Here is a 25351-nt window from a genome sequence, read left to right as displayed (position 1 = left end):
AAAAGTACTTGACATGTGTGGTGTTTACCACAAATATTGATTAATATTCCCAAGCAGTGGAAACTAACCAATAAAAATCACATCTGGAAAATTAAAAGTGACGGGTAAAATGGGGATCTCACCTCCTTGTCAAATTTCAATTCAAAATTAGATTGGGGCCTTTAGTGCTAAGACAGGGATTCTTGACCCTTGAGTAATTACTTTCCAACACCATTTTCTTTAATCTGGAGGAGATATTACTATTCCAGGAATCGCTGGAAAGGCTCTTTTTATGAAAATGAAGCTATATCTTAAGAAAACCTTGTTTGTTGCTCCCTTTTATTTCAGCTACATTTCTGCTCCTAGTGAGGTATGCTTGCCACAGGCCTCTGGTTCTCCCCTCTCAGCACTCTTAGCGTGGCAATTACACTAGCAAACTCCAGAGTCATTGAGACTAATGACACAGCTTGCAACTTACAACCTCTGCAAGGCTTCGGGGATGAGCCAGAAAGTCTGAACAGGCAATTCCTTACTCCCTGAAATGTGGATTCCCATATTTAGAAAACATTTGTTGAATAAGGAAAAGCAATCTGAGGGGAAAGCACATACAAGAATATGAAGGAAGGAAATGACAGCATTTTCAGGGAGTATTTCACTAATTCACTCATTTCATTTCATTAGTGCCTTCATTTGCTCAAGAAACAGGTACACACCACATGCCAGGCACCCTGCTGGGTGTTGAGGATAAAACAGTGAGTAAAACAGGGTGCCTGGCCTGGTGGGGGCAGTTCCACAAAATGTGGGTGGAGCCTACAAATAGAGAAGCACTTTACAATGCTGTAAGAACAATGAGCACAGTGATCTAAGCATGTACAGGGCCTTGGAGAACATGGGGTAAGGGATAGAGGCAGGGTAGCTTGTCCAGCCCCAAGTGGGGATGGAGTGGGGACAGGTGGGCTGAAAGCAGCAGGACTTGGTGCGTGACTGGAAGTGGCAGACAGGTGAGAGAGAGGGAGAGGCAAGGGTAGCTCGGGATCTAAGAGGGCAGTCCCATAAACTGAGGTCCTGAATTCAGGTAAAGTGTGGAGTGGCCTTCAGGGAGCTGGCAATGAGTTGTGTTTGGGGCACAGTGCGTTTGAGATGCTTGAGAGACATCACATCAGAAGAGGTCTGATTTTCTTCAGAGCACAGACCACGCCTAACTCATTTCTGAGTCTTTGTGCTGAGTATCTAAGAGGTTCTCATAAACTGCTGAAGGAATAAATAAATGAATACTAGGCATAAGAAGCACACGTGCAAATGCTTATCCTGTATTATATGATTTAATTTACACAGAAACTCTATGAGGAAGATCTATTATTACTCCATTTATTACATAAATAGCACAAGCTTTAAAGTCTTACAGACAGGAGCTGTGACAAGTTCATAGACAAAAATGACTCAAAGAAAAAAAAGAGGCAGAGTACATGAAAATGTGCTCAATATCATTCATCACTGGGGAAATGAAAATTAAAACCACAGTGACATACCATTAGAATTGTTATAATTCAAAGGATTGGCAATACTTAGAGTTTGTGGGTAAACAAAACTTCAAACATTGCTGGTGGTAATATGAAGTGGTACAGCCACACAGTGGGATGGGTCACCCACTGGGTTACTTAGGGGTGTATGTCCTTTGCTTATCTTTTAAGGCTGGACAGTAAGCCGAGGCCAAGGTGCCTAGCCAAGGAGCATGTGTCCCTGAGAACCAAACATCCCAGAGGATAACTAAGAATATACCAAGGAAAACAGCCCCATCACACACACACAGTAGGCAAAGCACCAGAAAATTAGCTTAAAAGCAGCTTAGGGCTGGGAGGCAGTGCTGATCTCTGAAGCTGTCCTGCCGCCATCCAAGAGTACCTCCTATGTAAGTCGCAATAAACTTATTTACTCATCAAACTGAACTAGTTTAAGTCATTCTTTAATCTCTTGGCTCCCTTTTAGTTTCAGGGAATGTTTTTTAAAATATGTAATTCCAGGTTTTTCTCATTATCGTCATGATGAAAAACAGGTTGGCAGTTTCTTCTAAAGTTAAACATGCACTTCCCATATGCCCCAGCAATTCCACTCCTAAATTTCTACCCAAGAGAAGTCAAAACCTGTTTCTGAATGTTCAAAGCAGTATTACTTGTAATAGTCAAAAGTTAAAAATAATCCAAGTATCTATCCACTAGTGACTGGATAATCCACTAATTTTTATACACACACACACACACACACACACACACATATATATATATAACATATAATATATATAATATATCCACTACTGACTGGATAATCCACAAGTTATATATATATAGTCAAAAGTTAAAAACAATCCAAGTATCTATCCACTAGTGACTGGATAATTCACTAGTGACTGTGGCATGCTCATATAATGTAACATTATTCACCAATAAGAAGAAATGAAGTACTGATATGTCCTAAAATATGGACAAACCTCAAAAACAGTATGCTAAGAAGACAGACACAAATGACCTCAAATTGCATAATTTCATTTATATAAAATTCCCCAGAAAAGGCAATCTATGGAGATGAAAAGTAGATTAGTGGTTGCTTAGGGTTGGGAAGAGGAGGAGAGAAAATGACTGCAAATGGAACTCTGGAGGGTAAAAGAAGTACTCTAAACTGAATTATGGTGATGGTTGCATAACTATAAATTTTCTAAAACTCATCAAAATTAATACTTTCAATGGTTAAATTTTAAAATGTATAAACTATATTTCAATAAAAATTTTTAAAAGGTGAATAGAGCTTGGTAATTTAGAAGAGGGGGTAGTTCCAGCTAGAGCAGCTTCATAAGGGCTCAGATTTGTGCTGGACCTGGAAAACTAGGTAGGATTTCAACATATTGAAAGGTACAAGAAGGAATTTCAGGCAAAGAAAGAAGAGGCTAAGCCTGAAAGTAAGAAAGTGCCAGCATGTTTGGGCAATATCCAGACATCCATTTTGGCTGGATATTTGGATGGAGAAAAGTTGATGAAAAGACTGAAAAATGTGGTTGTGACCAGATCAGATCACAGAAGCTGAAAATGATTGGGCTAATGCATTTATGACTTAATTTTGTAGGCAGCAGGGAGCTACCGAACATTCCAGAGAGGGCAGTGTCCTGGTAAAGACTGATGGGGCAACAGTGAGGAATGTGTGTTAGAAAAGCCAGCCACAAAAGCAGAGCATCAAATAAAAGCTCATAGAACTGGCAATACTGAGTGATCACTTGCCTGTGTTGATAAAGCAATAGGACAGAGAGCCTCACTCTACCAGATAGAAAGAAACATGATAATATGCAGCACTTATTTGGTGCTTCCTATGACCAAGGCCCTGCTTTAAAGAATCACTGTTCAATAGGAAAGGGAGTTAAGAGCCTGCTATGTACAGAATGAGCCAAATGGATTGATGATTTTTTTTTTTTTTACTCCAAAGAGAAAGAATAAAGAATAGGGAGGTCATAAAATGCCTCATTTGAGATCAGGAGTTCGAGACCAGTGTGGTCTTGAACAGTGAAACCCCGCATCTACTAAAAATACAAATATTAACTGGGCATGCTGGTGCACACCTGTAGTCCCAGCTACTTGGGGAGCTGAAGCAGGACAATCACTTGAACCCAGGAGGCGAAGGTTGCAGTGAGCTGAGATCACGCCATTGCACTCCAGCCTGGGCGACAGAGCGAGACTCCGTCTCAAAAAACAAACAAAAAAAAGGTGATACTTCAAAGGTGGAAGGATGGTAAGTGACACAAATGACAAAGACCAGTTTATAGGACTCTTTAACCCAAAACACAAAGAGTACCTGGCACCACTGATGCTCTCCATGGACATTACCACTTCTTTAATATACATTACCACACATTAAGTAAACATGTGTAGGCATGAACATTCAGAGAGAACTGAATGGGTGAAAAGAAGATTGTAAACTAGGCTGTTCTGAGGGATCAACTCCTTCCCCAGCTACTGTGGGAATGATACTCGGTACCGTATGTTCTGCATCCCTGAAGCAGGATTATAGTACATTGTCATTCAACACCCCCAAGCCTGGCTCACACTGTACCAGTGTAAAGCAGGAATGTCAGGGTGGCTTTCTGAAGAGAATCCAGCTGTTTGAAAGTCACAAAGTATTTATAAATATTATTTTTTAAATGAACTGCCAATGCTTAAATATCAGAAAATTTCACATAAAACATGGAAATTTTCAGTTTCTCTTGAAACATTGGGAATTCTAGCACCTATATGGTGCAATCCCATGTGGTATTAATCAGTCAGGGCTGAGTAGCCCTCATCCTCTTATAAACATTTGAATCCCCGCCTGGTACACATCATGCATTTATTCATTCAGAAGTATTTTTTGAGTATCTGCTATGTGCCAAGTGCTGTTGTAAGACCTAGAGACACAGCAATGACAAAACAGAAAAATATGCTTACTTTCCTGGAGCTCATATTCTCAGGAGGATAGCCAGACAATAACCAAATAAGATAATATGTATTTCTGATTATAAGTAGTGAGAAAAATAAAGAAGGTAAGTATGATTTTAGAGGATGGAGAGGAGCTGAGAATTATAGACAGGGTGTTCAGGGAAGGGATGCCTCTATGATTAGGTGATATCTGATTCAAAGAAAGGGAAACAGCACATCCATCATGTTTTTTATGTGGGAGAAACATATAAGTGAATGGGCGTGGGGTAGGGGCATTTCAGCTCTGGCAGTGGTTTGGATTTTATTCTGAGTGAGATGGAAAACCATTGGCAGGTTTGAGCAGAGGAGTGACATGGTTGGGCATATTCATTTATGTTGGTGACTGGCCCCTGTAAGCATCTGAATTTTTGGTCCTTGGTTTAAAGCACTGTGGGCAGAAGTTAAAGGGTTCAAACTGGGTTCTGTGTCTAGAGAAGGAAAATGATCAAATAATGAGGCAGAAATTTCCTGATCTTCAGAACATGGTGTTTATGCAGACGAATAGCTCAAAATGTAGCAAGGAACTTGAATAACTGGCATCTATGGGCAGAGTTAACACACAATAAAGTCCCTTAGGAAACCAAGCTCACAGGACCCTGAGACTGGGTACTACTTGAATGTAGGCCAGAGGAAAAGGTTCCTAGTGGACATGCATCTGGGATGTTCCACCTTGTTCACTTATGAAAAGCTGCTCTCTCTTCTCTATCTTCAGCAGTGATAGTCCACCTTTGCTGGTGTACTCAACTTAGCACTGGTACACTCAACTAGACAAGTCCTAAGCCTTATTTCATTTCAACTACTTGAGTTAATTCTCACATCCTCCCAACTCAGATAGGAAAGCTCTGATCCTTGTACTCCAAAACAAAGCAATGATCAATGCTGGGAGTTCAATATGATCTGCCCTTCCAGAAAATCCATTTGTAGTTGCTGAAGAGTTTGCAAACATTTGACAAGAAGAAATAATCTACTCACGATCAGAACATGATCCCGGCCCATGGTGATGACTGTCCGGTTCACTGTTCGCAGCAGCTGGACCATGATCTCCTGGATGTGGTGATAGGTGAAGGCCTGTAACACAGTGAGAGACATCTGTGTGATAACCAGGACACTGTATCTGCACAATTGGCCAAAGGACACAGACAAGAGTGGTCAGACATGGTGATCTTCAACACCATCACCAACACCACCACTGCCATTATCATCATCATCATCATAATTGCCGTCGTCATCTTCATATCTCCATCACCATCACCACCTGCACTGGGCATAAGAAATTCCACTAGTCACCTTAAATGTAAGTTAAGATGCCTTAACCTAGGCTTTGGAATCAGGAACTTTGGAGCTAGAATACTAACTCTGACAAGAGTTAGTACTGCATTGGTTAAGTTATTATATGATTTGGATCTGTGTCCCTGGTAAAATCTCATGTCGAATCATAATCCCCAGTGTTGGAGGTGGGGCCTGGTAGAAGATGATTGGATCATGGGAGTGGATTCTCATGGTTTAACACCAACCCCCTCGATGCTATCATCATGAGATTTGGTTGTTGAAAAGCATGTGGCAACTTCCTCCCTCTTTCTCGTCCTCCAGCTCTGGCCACTTGAAGATGCCTGCTTCTGCTTTGCCTTCTACCATGAGTAAAAGTTTCCCAAGGCCTCCCCAGAAGCCCCACAGATGCCAGTTATCATGCTTCCTATATAGCCTGTGGAATCATGAGTGAAGTAAACCTTTCTTCTTTATAAATTATCCAGTCTCAGGTATTTCTTTATAACAGTGCAAGAACAGACCAATACAGTTATATTAACTTTTCTAATCCTTGGTTTCTTCATCTGTCTAATAGTCAGAATCTAAGCTAGAATAAGGAGGAAATTTAATGCAGGGAATTGTTTATACAGGTAATGGAAATCCCAACACACCAAACAAGGTAACCTAGAGTCAGCCAAAGCAGGAAACCACTATCACCTCAAGGCTAGAGGGACAAATTGAGGAGGTAGTGTTTCTGGAGCCCAGGACTGGGGTTATATAATGGAAACTAGGGTTACATAATGGTAACCACATGGTACTTGTATACTAGAAGTCACATTATCCACCTTGGGTGGAAATTTACAGTGAGTCAGGTTGTAATAGGTATTGGGTTGTACCCACTTTAAATACAGGTCCTTAAACTTTCCACAGGATTTACTGATCCTTTTTGAGCTTTTACTGCAGTCGGCAAGGGTTTCAAGCATATTTACATATACCCTGGATCATTTCGCCAGCATAGCATTTAGGCATAGAGTTGCATACCATGCATACACGAGGTTGGCCATGGCCAAGTGAAAAGGCCTTGGGATCTTAAGTTCAGAAGCTCTGGGTCTGAGGTTCAATGTTGTACTTGCCAGCTGTGCAACCTCACTTGTCACTTAACTTCTCTGAGCCTCGATTATTTCATCAACAAAAATGTAGAATGTTCTCTCAAGGTTGACGTGGACATAAAAATGACATGTGCAATTCTGGAAAAACACATGCCTGGGTCCTCTGCTGGAGGTGCTATAGTCTGAGACAGAGCCTGGCCATCAGCAATTTCTGGATTTTAGGTGTGTTATTCTGACAGTTAAGAACCATGATGCGACATGCTGTTTAGCTCTGGAGATGGGGGCTTGGCAACAGCCTTGTGTCTCCAGGACCTAGCCAGAGCCTGACATAAAGAAAGTGCTAAATCGATGGTGGCTGAAAACGTGGATGACCACCTGTGCTCATTTACAAGAACATCAGCAAGCTTTACTGCATTAAACTTAAGTGTGGTTTTGTCCTTTAATGTGAGAAATTGCAGGGAGTTGGTTATACAGTGAAAGGGAAGTAGATCTGCAGTTGGGGTAGGGCCAGAAAAAGAAAGGAAATGTGCTTATTAAAAAAATGTCCTCCCCTCCCAATGACTTTCAGTGACTTTTGGCATCCAAAGACGAATAACCCAGAGCTTTCTCTTTCCACCTCAGACTCACTTATTTGTCACTTTGGCCACTGCCAGACTCTCTAGCCCTGTGAAGCCACCAACAGAACCTCTGCCACTGGAACTTTTCTTAGAGTATTTTACAGAAACATGTTCCCTTGCTTCATCAAGTGCAGCCAGACCTCAGTCTCTGCTGGAGACTGGTCTCTCCCTACCAATCAGCCCTTTCTACTCCTGAGGCTCAAGGGCAGGGAAGACAAATCTCCCCATATTTCTGGTCCAAAGGTGAACCTCTCTTCTGATTTCCTTTTCCTTTATTTCTCCAAGCCATGGTTTAACACCATCGCCCGATTCATAATCTCCTATTTCTTGTATTACGTGAACATGATGTTCATGGTTATAACAACAACCACAGCTGTCAGTCTTTAGTGCTTCCTAAATGCCTGGCACTCTGCTAAACACTTTGCCTCCTCTCACATCAAGATGAGCAACATTACTCTCTCCATTGTTCAGATGAAGAAACTGAAGCCAGAGTGGTTAAGTAACTGGTCTAGAGTCCTCCAGTGAGGAAATAAGGGAGAAAGGATTCAATACAGCAGCCTGTCTCCAGAGTATTCTCCTTACCCAAACTTACCCAGGCAGACTGGAACACAATGATAGATTTCTCATGGCTACTTGGAGGTTTCATCCTCCTCCTTCTGTCTATGAAGATGGATAGACCCTGTCTTTGATTGGATCAAATTCGAACTTCTTCAGTGACTTTTGATCTTTTCTCTGCCTTTTATAAAATCTTCAATGCTATGTATTCCTACTCCCTTACCTTCTCTGCATTCCTTTGCAAATTCATCAAATTTATATAATGGTTTTCATTTTGATGCTATTTTTTTCCAGGATTACATCTCTTCCCTTGTGAATAGAGATATGAAAACCCCCTTTCTTGACCTCCTGCTCCTTGCTTCTTTTAAATAGACATTTCTTCTTAGTCCAAAGAGCAGCAATTAGACTGCTCAGGAAGTTTGGTATTTAAAAGTAGAAAACTGTCAAATTCAATTCATTTCACTGTGAAAGCTCCCAGTATTGGGAGGTTGTATAGAAGAATGTTTTGAGATTAGAGATACTTGAGTTTGAATCCCAATTCTGCTCATTTGAGCTGGGTGACCTTGGGCAAATTGCTTTTCCTCTCTGAGTTTCTGTTTCTTTGTTTATAATATGTGGCAAATAATAGTAACTTCAAGATTACTGGTTTGAGGAATAAATAAGGTAATGCAGGTAAAGCCCTCGATGCCAGGGGTTGGAATACAGCAAGCTCTCAGTAAGTGGTGGCTGCAACTCACATTCCCCTTGGTTTGCCCACACTCTGGCTGGGCTTGCAGATCCCCAGCACATAGCAGAAAGTGCTGTACAAGGCAATGTATAATCTAAACTCTGGGTGATATCGAAATGTCACCCAAAGAATGAATAGCGTATATGCAAATGGAAAACTTTCAAGATGATAAACCTGTGCTAAGCAGTAAAAGTGCAGCCACAAATCACCCACTGTTAATTGCTCCAGTGCTAGGCAAGTGGAGGGAGACTCTAGGAAAGTATCTTCCGGGCTCAAACTAAACGGTAGCTTGTAATTGAAATGACAAAATCAGTCTTCCCATTATGGCCTTGGCAAAGAAATTAATCCATCCAACCTAAACACACTGCGAATTGTAGTGATTTTTTTTTTTTTTTTTTAATAATTATAGGCTATGGTATCTGGAAGGGACTTTAAATGAAGTCTTATGTAGAGCCCACTACATAACAGCAGAAGGTGAGCTGGGAGTGGATGGGGACCAGGCAGGGTAGGGGGCTAAGGAAGCTAAGCACTATCTTCTTGGCTCACTCTTGGCCCTAGGCCAGTCCTAGGACTTTGCAGAATGCAATGCAAAACTACTGATCTCCTGCTGCATTTCTAGAATAACAGTGCACACCAAATATGAGAATATTTTAAGTAACAATGGACACAGCATTTCATAACGCTAAACCAAATTATATGAAAAATGCGGCATTTTTTCATTTTTCTTTCAACATTTCTCATGATACCAAGTAGAAAAATCTCCTTTTTGTGATTATATGTTTTTAATACCTCTTTAGTTCTCAGAAAACCCCTTTTCTAACAAAGAGGAAAGTCTGTGGAGGCAGACTTTGGAGGAAGGTCACGAGCAGGCAGCAAACAGCATCTACTAGAAGTTAATAACATTGTTTTGTTTTATTGTGTTTATTTTCTGAAGTTGGTTGTACTTATGGCAAGTGTGCAAGAAAAAGCTCCAAAACTTGGAAATGAAGCAAAGTTAGGATTGCATGACTTTTTTAATAGAACATTTGGAAAAAACCCACCGAAGATCCTTTTACCTTCTCAGGAATATAACCTTGTTTGATTAACCATCCACAACTGATTAGAAACTAGAAATATTTTAACCTTGCAGAGTAAGTAGTTAACTTGCAGAAAAATGATTAAATGTAATGTTTGCAGCTTTGCTAAAACTCAGTTTTATTGCTCTATAGAAAATTTACCTGTTTTATACCTAATGACAATTTTATACAAACATCTCTTCTCTCACAAAAAAGCAAGAAATGTGAATACTTTTAAACTAGGTTTTTGTTGTTCAGCTTGTTCCCTGGTTTATCAGTTAAATAAAACTTTGATGTGCTCAGTGTTTAATTACACTGGATGATATTTTTAATAATTTGAGAAATCTACTTTTACACAAATGATGCTACTTAGTTTTGGTATAAAACTTTATTTTTATCAAAGTTATAAATATATATAGTTCTAAAAATTCTCCAAGCTTCATTTAAAAACAAAACAGGCAGGGCACAGTAGCTCATGCCTTTAATCCCAGTACTTTGGGAGACCAAGGCAGGAAGATTGCTTGAGCCCAGGAGTTCAAGACCAGACTGGGCAACAGGGTGAAATCCCATCTCTACTAAGCATATAAAAAATTAGCCTGGCATGGCGACACATAGTCCCAGCTACTAGGGAGGCTGAGGCAGGCTTGTACCCAGGAAGTTGAGGCTGCAGTGAGCTGTGATCATACCACTGCACTCCAGGCTGGGCGACGGGGAGTGAGACCCTGTCACAAAAAAGAGAAAAACATCAAACCCCAAAACAAACAAACAAACAAACCACAACAGTCTCTAATAATCCCTTTGCTGGCATAACGTTGGTACCCCTTTAAGCTGTTGTAATTGTTATTGTGGCATTTATGAACATGACACCAATAACATGCTTATGTTACTTCTCATTTAAGCATTTCGTTTCACCTTTTGGCATTATCTATTAACTGTCCACCATAAAAAGCAAACATTTTGGCTGGTCACAGTGACTCATGCCGGTAATCCCAGCATTTTTGGAAGCCGAGGCAGGTGGATCACCAAGCTCAGGAGTTCGAGACCAGCCTGGCGAACATGGTGAAACCCCGTCCCTACTAAAAATATAAAAATTAGCTGAGCATGATGGCACATGCCTATAGTCAAGCTACTTGAGATGCTGGGACAGGAGAATGGCTTGATTCCAGGACATGGAGCTTGCAGTGAGTAGAGATTACACTACTGCACTATAGCCTGGACAATAGAGCAAGACTCCATCTCAAAAAGAAAAAAAAAATACAAGCATTTCACTTTTCCTCCCCTGTCCCATCAGGCTCATGCATCCTTCCCATTTCTCCGTCCTCCCATATACTCGTGGTATAATTTTGCTTTGATCAATATTTATTAAAGTATTTCAAATATGCAAATACCATTCTCACCCAAGTTGTAAACTATGATGGATTCCCACTTCTCTCACACTCCTCACAAATCCAAGATTCCTTTTAGTTCTCTGAATGTTTAGTTTTTTAAATACTAGCTCTCAATTTACAATGGTCTCTTCTGCTATTTTTCAAAGTTCTCTCTGCCTGTTTTCTAAAGTTTGCTTTGCCTCACAGAGTCTGTGTCTTCCAAGTCGCTTTGCTTCTGTTTGCTTGTTTTGCACTCTCTCTTCTACGTGAGGATTGCTCCTTAGTTCTCTTTAATCCTTGGGGCTATGTTTTCATTTCAGTGTGTGTGATGCTAAAGTGATCACCAACTGAGCAAATGAGTAGGGCCTGTGGTCTGTGAGCTTACTGCAGGGTGATCTGGTTGGGACATTTAGGTGGAGAGATGCCAGTATCAATATATGCAAGTCTTTCTTCCTGGACTTCTTGGATTTCACAAATAAGAATTGTCTGATCCTGGTGTGATGGGTTAAGGCCTGGCCACCAGCACTCTAGAAACCGAGTGGGAGGAAAATGCTGGAGGCTTTAGCCTCCAGGATGCATACTTTGATTGAAATCTGCTTTTGAGCAAGGTATGGCTACCCTCAATTTTGTCTGGCATCTCCTAGGCCAGATGTCCTCTAATTTTTCTTCTTTTTCTTCTTTATTGAATACACCTTCAATGACTCAGCTACATGGAGCCAGACTGGTTCTCAAACAGGTTCTCAATTGGGCCTCCTTATCTGAGCTCCTTTTCATCACCCTGACTTGCAGGGGTACGTGGTGCTACCATTTCCTGAAACTGTGTTTTAGATGGGATGAATCCTCAGGGTCCTCCACTGCTGGCATATAAAATACTTTCCTCAGGTCTGCTAAGTCATGTACTAACTTTCCATATGATCCCTACCTTTCTTTCAAAGAAATCCTTTTACTTTTTTTAGGAGGTTTTCAAGAGGGAGGAATTATGTAGCTATTTTAATTTACCATCTTTATAGGAAATTCTACCCTAAACTTGTCATGTTTAAGTATTTAGAAGTGAGGTGATTTCATTAAAAATATTAAACCTACACTTGATAGTGATACATTTAAAAAAATATTATTGTGTCATGTAAATGTCTAAGGTTTCAAAAAGAGAGTGCAAACCCTAATTTTACAGAAAGAAAAACTTCAGCTGTAGGAAGGGGTTTGCATAAGGTAATATGACCAGCGACATGTGACAGGAAATGTTGTCAGAGCTAGAATAAAGGACTTATTCTGATGAACACTGTGGGGGCCACTGCTTCCTCCACCCCAGCACACAGGCAGCCTTGGCTCTGTGTTCATGCCAAGGACAATCTCACCTCCTCCGCCTGCTTTGTCTTTAGGCCTTTCCAATACTAAGACAAAGATCACAAGGTCACAGCTACAGAGTAAAATCCAAAGGCCTACTTTATTTCTTTTAATCAAAAGAGAAATAATGCATATTCTTACAGTAAAAACAGCTGCAATCTATGGCTGCTACTGTTTTATTTTGTTTTGTTTTTTTCCATTCTGTGTTCTATGAAAGAGATCTTTTCCATTTCTTTCTTATCTTGAAGGTACCACAAACCTAGAAAGAAAATTCCTAACTTTGAAAAATAGTAACAGCTATCATCTACAGTAGGGTCACACTCACTCTCTCCCTCTGGCCCCCAGAGGGAACGTGATTTTTGCATGCATTCTAGGTTTAGTGCTGTCTTCTTTCTTCATGTTTGAACTGGTTTCTATCCTGAAATATTTTACTGTATGGATATCTCATTGTGTGAAGCAAGCCTTAGAGCTTGAGCTCCCACAGCCAGGGACAGAGACAGCACAGTGAAGGGGAGGCAGGGTCAACATGGTGGGGTGGGTGGCATTGCTGTATCCCATCATCCCTGCTTCTCCCCACCCACTGGGTGAGCCTCCCCACCCCATTTCCCAGGTGGGGCTTGGGAAATACCTTCATGTTGTCATGCACATCTTACACTTTGTATTAGCCTTCTCTAGAAGACGAGGGTTGGTGTTGGTGGCAGAAGGACACAATAAAAAGAAAAGGAAGATGTGGGTTCTAATTGTGACACTGCTGTTAATACAAATTTCAAAGTCTTATTATATGCTAGGAACTGTGCATATAGACTTGACATGAAACATGAAGTCCACTGAAGTCCCAGAAACACAATTCAAGAATCAGAGAGGTTTAACTTGCCCAAGAATGTTCCATTCATAAATGACCAAACCTGAACCCAAGCTCATTTCTGCCTAAGTAGGTACTCCCTCCATGATAATAAGTGTAGAGTTGGTGGCACAACGGAATGGTGCTTTTGGCCCTTTCCAACTTCTCTGGCAACTTCTTTCAGTATGATGAACAGTGCTCTGCAAGAAAAGTCTCTCCTTGCACAGAGACTATGAAGTTGCCATTAACTATGCTCTTCCCTTGCTGGTCACTGACCTTGACCCATGTTGCCTCTCTGAGCCTCAAGTTTCTTCACCTGTATATTGGATGCACTGCCATCCAAAATATCAGAATTGTTTTCAGGAACCATAGCTAATTCCAACACTGAGAGCTAATATCTTTTAAGTTTTTACAATGTGGCAGGTACTTTTCTAAGTATTTTACATACATTAACTTAAGGAATCTTGCAAGCACATTCAAAATGAGAGAAATACTTCTATGAGTCCAGATTTAGGGATGAGTGAAGTGAAGTACTTGGCTGTGGTCTGCTAACCCAAGTTCCAGCCCAGGCCTGCCTGACTCCAGCCCAGGCTTGTGACTGCCTCTGCCTCCACCTCTTCAGATCACATAAATGAATGGATGTGGCAGCACTTTGCAGATGATAAATCAATCTGTAAATCTGTCCAAAGAACATCATAAGACAAACAGTTGTGTGCACAGCTGCTTGTAGCATATTGCATTGTTTATAATATCTAAACACAGCAAGCAAGATAAATGTGGTCAAATCAGGAATCCTATTACGTACATGATGGTGTATTCACAGAATGGAGGAGAAAGTAGATAGATCTTGACCTGAAAATATATCCTTAATGTGTTCAGTAAAAAGAGACTACAGAGCATCATATGTAATATAGACATTTTTTTTAAAAATGTATTTTCTAAGTCCAGCAAGTCTGCGAAAAAAATGCATGGCAAACCATTAACAATGTTATCAATGAGTGGGAGGGAAGAGGGACAGAGGTGAGGTTAAAGGGATAATTTTCCTTGCTATGTTTTGTTGCAAATGTTCATAATCACCTATATAATAAAATAGAACTCTTTCTCAGTTGGAAAGAAATGAAAGTCAGACTGCAATCCTAAGGAATCATGTCCATAGGAGACTGAGTGGATACATCCCAGTGATATACACCCAGGAAGCCCTGTGCTCAGAGGTGTCAGGCTGCTGTGGGAATGGCTCTCCTCCTTCCCCACACCCAGCAGGTCTCCCACCCCATGCTTGGCTATAGATGCAACCTTGGATCTCACGAGCTGGATCACCATTGCCAACATTACTAAATGGACAGAATAGCACTGTAAAGTAACATGGATGGGCTAACATTCTTTTAAAATGCACAACTATGAAACCAACTCATTGAGCAAAACATTGTTTTTATTTAGATCCTGTAAGTTGCTTTGCAAGGGTTTTTATTAAAATATACTGGAACCCGCAGGCTAGAGCAGAAAAGATTAAACTTCCCAAAGTCTGTAAGTTCAATATCTTAATGCTGATGAATAAAGGCTGGTTGGAGACACTTATGAAGATATGCCTCAGATATGCTTCACTTGACTATTTGATTCTTCAAAACAGGAAGAATTTATGGGGTAAAAAAAATTTAAAGAACAAAGCTAACATCTGTTGAATTCTTACTATGTGCTGGGCAATGGGCTGTGTGCTTTCTGTTCAATATCTCAATGAGTCTTGACAAGAACCCCAGGGATAAGTATTACCCCATTTTAAGATGTAAAATTAGATTCATTCTAATTATTATTATCATTCAATATTTATTGAACACTTAATATATGCCAGCCATTATGATAAGTGCTTTACATGAGCCACCTCATTTAATTCATTGAATAACCTTATAAATTTGTTACCTTCGTTCTTCCCATGTTACAAATGAGGAAATCTAAAGGTTTATACAACTTATCCAGAGTCTCAGAACTGTAGCTGCTGGAGCTGGATCTGCTCTCATGTCTTTTTGGTTGCAAGGCTCTTGCACTGTGTGCAGCTATTTATAGCAATATGGTATTATGTCTAATACCCAATGTAACAAGCAAGATAAATCCCCAAATTATGAATCCTATTATATAAATGCTGGCTTATCCACACAATAGAATAGGAGACAGCAGATATGCCTTGCCCAAGGAAACTGCATCTCCAGTCTACTTTCCAGAAAGAACAGGGTCATCTGCTTTTAGATCTTAAGTTATACCACTCAGCCTCCTTTCTTGGAGCTCTTTACACAAAGGAGCAGGCTCTAGACAATGTGACTTTTGAAGGACCCCATCTCATATCATGTGTCAAAGATATTAAAAAAAAAAACCTCCCCAAATAAATACAATGTAAATACAATTGCAAAACTGTCAAGTTGTAGTTGACTAGCTAATATACTGTTCATTTTCTAAACCGTTACTTAAGCAATTATTTATTTCAACTTTGATATGTGTTTAATACTTTAAAGTCAATTAACCAACATGCTGAGCCAATAAAGTCACAGGCCCTGGGTTCTGTACACACACTGTCCCAAAGTGTAAACTTTTAAAGCATAAGTGAATGTTAAACTACGTGAACAAATGGCCCTGCAGCAATGGTCTCAGGTAAGGTTTCTACTGCAGAAAGGAGGGTATATGAGCTATTTGCAATATTTAGAAAAGCTTAACAGAAACTGCACATTCACTTATCTTCAGTATTACTGCATGGGCTAACGAAAATACCAAGATTACTTGTCTGAATGAGAACAAGACAAACTCTAGGTAGGCAACCTGTTTAACTCTGCTGGTCAGAAAATCCTGAATGATATTTATATAATATTAATTAATTTAAATGAGTAACAAAATTATTTAATGTTTAACGCATGCTACTTGTTTGAGAGACAATGTGTTTTAAAACATGCATCCAGGGGCATAGGATAAGAAAAGGACTCCATGGTGGTGAAAATCTTTGCAACTATTTATCCAGAAAGCCATTCCAGATAGGGTTTCCACTTCTCATTTCCCAACTTCATGCTCAGTTCCCTCCCTCTCTCCATGACTTCCCCCTCCTTCCTCCCGCATCCAATGGCAAGCTAGTGTTTCTCATCTGTTTCCTTTTTTGTTTAATGCCTCTGCATCATCACCAGCCCTAAATGACAGCATTAAAATACTGGACTATAAGCTCCTCTGAGGTGGAAAGTCTTAACATATTCATTCCAATCTGCCCCTTACACTGTTAAACAAATAGATTGTGAATCACTGTTGTGTTCCTTGAGGACAGAGGTTAGGTCTGTGTCACTATTTTGTGTTCAACAACTAGCACATTATAAATACCCATTTTTAGAATGAAGCAATATTCCTGTTCTCTCTCTTTTCCTTCCTCTTTCTTCCTCTCCTTCTCTCCTTTTTTTACTTTTCAACATCCTACTTCCTCACCTCTACTCAATACATTCCTGTGAACACCTGATGCCTTGTGATTCTCCCGTCCCACTGAAACCTCCAATCCAAAAAAAAAAATTAATAAATAAATTAAGTGTCATCTTTTTTACTTCCTGGGTTATGGCCAGGTCAGGACACAAATCATAAATGACAAAGATTATATAAATCTCAAATCTAAAGGAGGTTGCATATTGGAGTTTACAATTCATTCCCTTCCCCATTTTCTAGCTATAAAACATACTTTCCAAAAAAATTTAGTATATTATACATAGTCCTTGGCCTGTTTCACTGATTGATTGAATTTGTTTTTGAAAACAAGTTTCATCTGGAAGACGTTTACAGGTGTTTTAACAGTCCGGAGTAAAGTAACAGGCAACTTGCTAGAATTTATATCAGAGTTGTGCTAAAGATTTTTTGTTTAAAGTTGTTCTACTACTGTAGAAGTAATATGTGCCCTTCGTAGAGAATTTAGAAATAATAGAAAGCTACAAGGAAGAAAATAAAAATTTAATCATAAACCACTGTTCCTCCACTACCCCCTTGCTGTCCCCAATCTATGTATTCTCAGGCTTTCCTCATATAAAAAAGAAGAAGAAAAAAAAAAGAAACAACTAGCACAGGTACCTGTCACAGAGTAAGTCACCACCATGATTTTATTAAGCCGATGTAAGTTTCTTTTAATTAACTGATTAATTAGAAAGGTTAATAGGAGATGTCACGTAACTGTTGCAGAGAGAAAGGAAAGGTTCTTAGAGGAGGGGATGAAGCTAGAATAAAGAATCCGGAAGCTTCTGGGGACAGTTTTCTTCAATTGCACTGACAACACAGCTTGACCATATACAAAAGACTAAGGGGTTCTTTGACAGAGAATGAGAGAAACCAAAAAATATATACAACCTGCTATTCACTTTCCTACAGTGAAAATACCCTTAATCATCCCACCACCCTCTAGAGGGAGAACATATACATCAGAAGCTCATTCAGTGATTACTGATATAGTTTCCTCAGTAGGGTTTCCCCAAATGAAAACTCTACTATCCTCATTTTTCAAAATGGACTCTTCCTACAAATCCCTTCCAAGTCAGGCAGGCACAAAACCAAGCAGGGATGTCAATCTCATGAAACATACAGCATCCTGTGCCTCCGCCAGAATTCAGAGCCCACTCTCACTGACCGGTCTGCTTAGGGATTAATTCTACCAGAAACTTTAGAAAAATGACTAGCAATGGGAGGTTTTGAAATCTCACCCTTGAACCTCTTTTCCTTTGCTAAGAGAGGACAGAGAAAGTATGTTTATCTAAAATGCAACAGAATTGGCCAGAAAAGACCAATAGATCTAAGAAGTGAATTTGTATCCTGATAGACGCATGCAGTTACACAGACATCAGGGTTGCTTTTGTCAGTTCAGATTGGATATAATCAAAACCCTCCCCAGAAACCCATCTCTATAAATAAAAAATAAGCAGGAGACAATGTGTGCCCTTCTCCATGCTGCTGGCAAAATCACTGCCTCCTAGAACAAGGGCTTTTCTCCTCATTTTGAGAAGTATGGATTCACTCTCTCTCAGTCCCACCCCCAACAGAGTATATGCCTCGGTTTTAATGTTGAAAAAGCATGTGTGTTGGTTTTGTTTGTTTTTACTGTTTTCCAATTATCACCAACAACAATGATTTCAACATTTTTAAAGTTCTACCACATTTCAAACACCATCATCCCAAGCTCTTCCTGGAAAGCTTAGGCTATGTGCTCCCTCTCCCTCCACTAAATCTCTCAGATCCACCAATACTAAAATAAATTTGGGCAAGGGAGAACTCATTTATTTTTCTTGATTTATTCTAAATTTCCCAATTTGATCTACAGTTTCTGGTGGTGGACAGAAAGATGGCCACCTCATTTTCCAGTTTCTGTAACACACTCAGTGCCCCCCACTTTGAATCCATAGCTGATCCTTCCCCAACAAGCTGGTGAGTGGGAAAGCTGTTTCTATGAATGATCAGTCACTTTCCATTCTCACCAGTGACAGCCTAGCTTTGTTGATTAGTATAACCTAGCCATCTTGAAGCAAATCCATGTGTTTATTCCTGAGAGCACATTAAGGTTGTTTTTGTTTGTTTGTTTGTTTGTTTGTTTTGTTTTTCAGATAAGTATGCAGCATCTAGAAGTAGTCATCTACCCCCAGGTTTCTGCGACCTGGAGTGAATTGAGATCCTTGAGAAGCTGCCTAAACAGCAGGTTGTATCTCCTCTCCAACCCCCTGCCCTACCAAAAAATGAGATGGCCAGGTTAATATCCATTATAGTCCAATACATCAAGAAGCATTATCTAAGCATCTGCTTCAGTGGTCTGTAACCATGGCTGCATTTTTAGAACATGGATTTTCCATATATACAAATAAATCCATAACCAGGTTCTACCCAAGACAAATTCTAAGTCTCTGGTAGTAAGACTCAAGCATTGTTATTTTGTAAAAGCTCTCTACATAAATTTCAATACAGACTAGTACCCTTGACTCACTATGTGTCATGTTCTGTCCTGAGTGCTGAGGATTCAAAGACAGAAAATCTAGCCCCTGGTTTTAAGAGGCCGCAGTGTATTAGCAACATAGAACTAGGGAAGAATCACATGGTAAAGGAAGGCTCCTGACAGTGCTATTACAGGGAGCTGAGAAAGCTCAGAAAAAAGTCAAGTTACCCAATCTAAGGAAATCTGAGAAGGTGTCCTGAGGAGGTGCTGCAGAAGCAGCTGGGAGAAACATGTACCTGATATGTTCTTTGAAACATAGTAAGTAAGGGGTTATAATAACAGTGTCCTTCCATATTAAAAGTGTAGCCTAGTAATACATAACTAACTCTTAGGTATTCTTGCTGCCAACCCCTTTCCTTAAAACGGTATCAAATCTCACTTACAGTGAGTCAGATCAACCATTCTTGGATTCCTACCTTCTCCCTGGAATTCTGATTATGATCTTCCCACACTCATGATGGGAAACAGAGTCCACCACACCTTCACCTTGGACTATAGGCACTTTCTTCAGACAGTTCAGTCCTTGGAGTCTGGAGAGGTTTCATTCCTCACAAGTTCCCCAGAGATGAGAACCGCCAGAGATAAGAGCATGTTTTTCTCTGTGTCTGAGATGTCCTTCTCCCTCACCTTCTGTCCTCACCTGCCAATAACCTGCTCACCAGGGAAAAAACTGAGCCAAATCATCATCTTTGGGAACTCAACCACCCCAAACTTCCACCTTACCTCAGGCAAAATTGCTTGTTCTTTTTGAGTACCCACAAAACCTTGTTCCTATTTCCTGGGACCACACCATTCCATTTGGAAAGTCCAAAGTGTAGCATCATGCTTGACAGAGAGTGAGCATTAAGTGCATGTATAAATATGCAAAATGAACATGTCAATGGATGGATAAATAGATGGTCAGATGAAAGAATGAACAGATGGATAAATAATATTGTCTAAACTACTTTACATCTTATCAATTCAGAGTTTGGTGAAAAATAATAGCTGTGCTAAGTCATCTCTTCTGAAGAAACAAAGATGCTGGCAACTTCTTTACTTCCCAATAACTGTACCATCTCCTTCTCTTCTTTCTTCACTTTTCACCACATAGCCAAGAGGGTGTGGTGTTGTGACTCACCTTCCAGGATAGGTTGTTTTTGGTTTGTTTGTTTTCGAGACAGGGTCTCTCTCTATCACCCAGGCTGCTGTGCAATGGAGTGATCACAGGTCACAGTATCCTCTCATTTCTGGGCACAAGCAATCCTCCCACCTCAGCTTCCTGAGTAGCTGGGACTACAGGTGCACGGCACCATGCCCAGCTAATTTTTTAATTTTTTGTAGATGTAGGGTCTTGCCATGTTTCTCAGGCTGGCCTCAACCTCCTCAGCTCAAGCAATCCTCTCGCTTTGGCCTCCCAAAGTACTGGGATTATAGGTGTCAGCCACCCTCTGTTCTACAAATGAATAAACTGAACTACAGATGTCCCACAGATCACTGATTAATGGCAGGGCTGGGACCCCAGGACGATGAGCTTTTTTTTTTTTTTTTTTTCATTTTGAGACAGAGTCTCACTCTGTCACCCAGGCTAGAGTGTATGGTGGTGCCATCTTGGCTCACTACAACCTCCACTTCCCAGGTTCAAGCGATTCTCCTGCCTCAGCCTCCTGAGTAGCTAGGATTACAGGCATGCGCCACCATGCTTGGCTAATTTTTGTATTTTTAGTAGAGACAGGGTTTCACCATATTGGCCAGGCTGGTCTTGAACTCCTGACTTCATGATCCACCCACCTCAGCCTCCCAAAGTGTTGGGATTACAGGTGTGAGCCACCACACCCAACTGCAAAAAAGAGTTTTTAAGTGGACAAATAACTGGTCTCCTGGGGGTATTTCTGGAAAGGTTAACTACACTTATCATCACTGAATCATGTCATTCCTTGCCCCCAGATATAAAAGAGAAGGCATTTTTATTAATGTATTTGATGACTATAGGAAGTCTCGGTTTTTACCTATGCTTTGATGAAGTATAGGGGAAATGTTAAGATTTGGACAAACTAAATTCTGGCCCTGCCTCTAACTTTCTCTGTAGCCTGAGATTACTTATTTCAACTCATATAAGCCTCAGTGTGTTCATCAGTAACATGGAGATAATAACACCTTACTCAAAGAACCACAGTAAAAATGAACTGACTGCTGAATATAAAGTGCTTAGCACAGTGTTTGGCTATAGCAAGCATTTATCAGCATGAACAACATTACGTCAATATTTAAAAAATAAGTACCCACCATGATTAGAATATGAAGTATGCATGAATAAGATAAAACATAAGACTGAATTCAAATAAATTTAACCTTTGAACTCTGCCACCAGAACACTGATCATTTATATTCGCTCACCTGAAATGATTAATATTTATGTGGAAAAGCCTGAATATAACTGAAATTGCTCATCGTTGTCTCACAGACACGTTTGTGTGACTTAGATCACACGGTCTGTCAGAACCAGAGCTGAAAATAGAACCCACCACTCCCCAAAAGCTGCAGAAAGGTCCTGGCTTCGAATATTGCTTTCCCTGTCACCACCACCTTAACAAATAGTGTACTAAGAAGAGACATCATTAATTAATGCATCACATGCTTCTGAGGGATTAAGGTGATAAGGAAGGAAAGAAAAAACATTTTGGTATTAACCACATACTCAGCAACTTGGCAGTTATGAATTAATAAAATACAGAGGGATAAGCTGAGGCTCAGCGAGGCCACAATACCACACAGCTAGTTAGTGATGGCACTGGAATTCAAATCCATGCTTATCTGTCTCCAAAGTCCATCATCTTTCAACTAGAATTTAACTCAATCCAAATCAACAAATACTTATTGACTGTTCAATTAATGTGCTGGGCACTGTGCTAGGATATGACAGTGAACAAGACCGATGCAGTCCTTGTGCTCATAGGGGTTACTATCCAGATGAGAAAATAGATATTGTAAAGCTGGGCACAGTGTGGTGATTGTCAGGCAAGGTGAAGTACATATAACGTCCACACTCCTCAGGCAATGAGAAGAAGTAAATGTGAGCTTTCATCTCTGCCCCCGAGTTCAAAACGTTACAGGTTAAGCATGTTCATACAGGCTGGCCTGGGGGGCATTATGCCTGACCAACCCCAAGGCATTATGTCTGTGGGAAAATGCAGGCTGAATTCTGAACTGATGTATAAACAACTTTGGAAGCTGAGCAGTACTCAAAGTTAGTACTTGCTTTTTATGTGATGTTTTAATGCAAGAACAGCAGATTTACCTTCCTCACTGGATTCCACTGAGTATAAAAAATAAAATTAGTGTCAGCATATATTTCTTGAAAGTAGACTAATTGAAGATGGGAGGATCAATCAAACCACAGAGATTAATTATTGAGTATCTGCTCAGAGTTCGGAACTATGCCCAGGTAGTATGGAAATACAGGGGAAACGTAAGACTAGATCAGCCCTGTCCTTGGAGAGTCTGTAAATCACATCCAGGACACCCACAGAAGAACACTTTCTTTAAATGATGGCCTATGTCAAATTTCCAAGAGACGGGGTAGACACATGTCTGTGAAATGGGCCAGGCAAGTCAGATGAAGGGAAATTGACCCAAGCTTCAAAAGACATATATGATTTAAATATTCAGAGAAAGTCCATTGTAGCAGTAGGAAGAGTTTTAACCAGGGAATGAGGCTTAGGAAGGACTACATGTGCTCTGAAATAACGAATAGACCACTGAGGCCAAGTGATGGGAAATAAGTTCTCTGACTTAGTTTCTAATAAGAGAGGAGCTTGTCCTCAACACCTTTGCATCCCAAAGGCCTAGCATGGTACCTAACAAATCATAGATGCTTAGATAATGTTTAGTGAGCTGTTGGATAGAAAGATATTACCTTGGTTGAAAAGAGAAATAACAAAAAGTGTTAGCCTTGTCTCAACATGTGCCAGAAAGGTCTACAGTGACAAGAGCAAATGTCAAGCTGCATATAATTAAGTGCTAAATTCTGTGACAAAGCCAAAAGTTTTCAGAATGCAGGAGAGGTAGTGAGTGAGATGGAGCTAAAAGAGCCTGGGGTGATTTCTTAATCAAGGAATAATTAGGTTGAGCCTATTAGGAAAGGCACAGTCTGGCTCTCAGAGGTCACAATTCAGATGTCTACATGGGCAGGGTGGATAATATAAAAGTGTGAACCCAGTCATCTAGAAAACAATAGGAACTAGTGGGACTGTGGGTTTTATGAAATAATTATGCAAGCCAAACAAAATACATCTGTGGGCTAGATTCAGGTTGTGAACCACCAGCTGGAGGTTTTCAGGACAGACGGAAGAAAAACAGGGTGACTGTAGTCAGTAATAATTTAATTGTCGTATTTTAACATAATTAAAAGAGCATAATTGCATTGACTATAACGCAAAGGATGTGTGCTTGAGGAGATGGATACCCCATTTTCCGTGCTCTAATTACTACACATTCCATGCCTGTATCAAAATATCACATGTACCCCATAAATACATACACCTATTATGTACCCACAAAAATTAAAAATTAAAAGAAAAGTTAGAAAGAAAAAGAACCCCTTCCAGATGGAAGGAATAGGGTAAATGACAAAGAAGAAAGAGCATGAAGGCTTGGTGGGAGAGTGAGAGTCTGGCTGTGCTAGAACGCAAACTGCAGGTTGGAAACAGTTGGAAATGTGGTTGGAGAGGAAAACTAAGCCGAGTTTGGATTTCAGGCCAAAGACAAGGTAATAAATAGAGGGTCAAAGATGACGTTAGCATGCTAGGTTGCTTGCAGGAACTGTGCTGAAATTAAACTTTATTTCCCAACTGGCGCTGTTAAACCAATCGTGTTTATCTCTAAGACAAAAATGATCTAAAAATCTCCCTGAGATTCTAGAACTCTTAGATCATTTGCTGGAAGCTTCCTAGCTGCAGTCCTTGGCTGCTGCACCCCAGATTGTACATGACGGGTGGGGCACCATACATAGAGCTGCTGATCAAATGCATTCTTAAAAACAGAGCGCCTCCTCCCTCACTTAACTCATTCACTTAAGGATTTACATTTACACCAGGAGAGCAAATCAAAGTTATAGTTCCCTCAGCAACTGTAACCTGGACCAAACATAGCTATATTTTTCTGCTGCTGAGAGGGCTTTTAACTCATGCCTCCCAACTTCGAAGGGGAGACTTAATTCAAACATTATGTAAGAAATGCTTTTTGGAAAGCAAGTACCTGACCCAGTGAAGGTTTAGAGTGTAAATGGCTGTTCCTTTCAACTAGTGTTTTTACGCAAGGGTTCCCAGCAGACAGAAATCTTCCACAGCCCCTCTACAGTCTTGGAGGAAGAACAGAAATGTACCTTTTCCGTCCCTGCAAGCTGCCACGCCATTCATGGGTCAGAGCCCAGCTTCGTTACTGCAGGTAGCCAGTGTTGATGAGGGAACTATGCAGGGGCCAGGACTAGGGGGAGGGAGTGATACAAGTGAGACACTAGCCAAGGGGGCAAAATTGAAGGGGTGCCAAAAAAACTCGGTAATCAAGAAAATTAACACTTAATGCAATTTTTTGTTAAAAAATGTGAAAACTCATAGTAAACAAAATAATAAATATTGATTTTTTAAAACGTCATGTGCAAATATTATTTGATACTGAATTTTTGGTGCCCCATTACACTCTGCCCTTCCCCTCAGGTCATGCCTCACCCTCATCCTGGCTCTGAGAGGCAGTAAAAAAGGATGTGAGATTGAGGACCAGAAGGAGGGAGCATGTGAGGCCATCGTGGATTTGACTGTAGCCAAACTTCCTTTTGGTCATGGCAGATGACAGAATATTAAAGAACACCTTAAGAAGTATTTCAAGTTGGTGCTGGTGGAACCGAATCTGGTGGATCATTAATTTTACTAGGGGGAGGTCTAGTCAACTGTTAGCAAAAGCTGTCTTTTTATTTTCCAGATAGATCCCCTGAGAATACCCAGCCCAAAGGCCATCTCTAAGCAATGCCAAACTGACTATTTTCCATACCTACCAGGCAAAGGTCAGTTG

The 25351-nt window shown here is 40.3% G+C and overlaps 1 protein-coding gene across 3 annotated transcripts in view; it reads right to left on the bottom strand.

Annotated features, from left to right (window-relative positions):
• Positions 1–25351, bottom strand: part of DOCK2 (dedicator of cytokinesis 2) — a 464897-nt gene that overhangs the window by 235203 nt on the left and 204343 nt on the right. For all 3 annotated transcript variants that reach the window (XM_035290348.3, XM_035290349.3, XM_035290350.3), the window contains exon 27: positions 5445–5540. In XM_035290348.3, coding sequence (XP_035146239.1) covers positions 5445–5540 — 96 coding nt within the window. The remainder of the gene's footprint in view (positions 1–5444; positions 5541–25351) is intronic.

Source organism: Callithrix jacchus, chromosome 2 (genome assembly GCF_049354715.1).
Source record: "Callithrix jacchus isolate 240 chromosome 2, calJac240_pri, whole genome shotgun sequence".
NCBI lineage: Eukaryota > Metazoa > Chordata > Mammalia > Primates > Cebidae > Callithrix > Callithrix jacchus.
The sequence above is the reverse complement of the archived record's forward strand: the minus strand, read 5'-3'. Positions and strand labels throughout refer to the sequence as shown.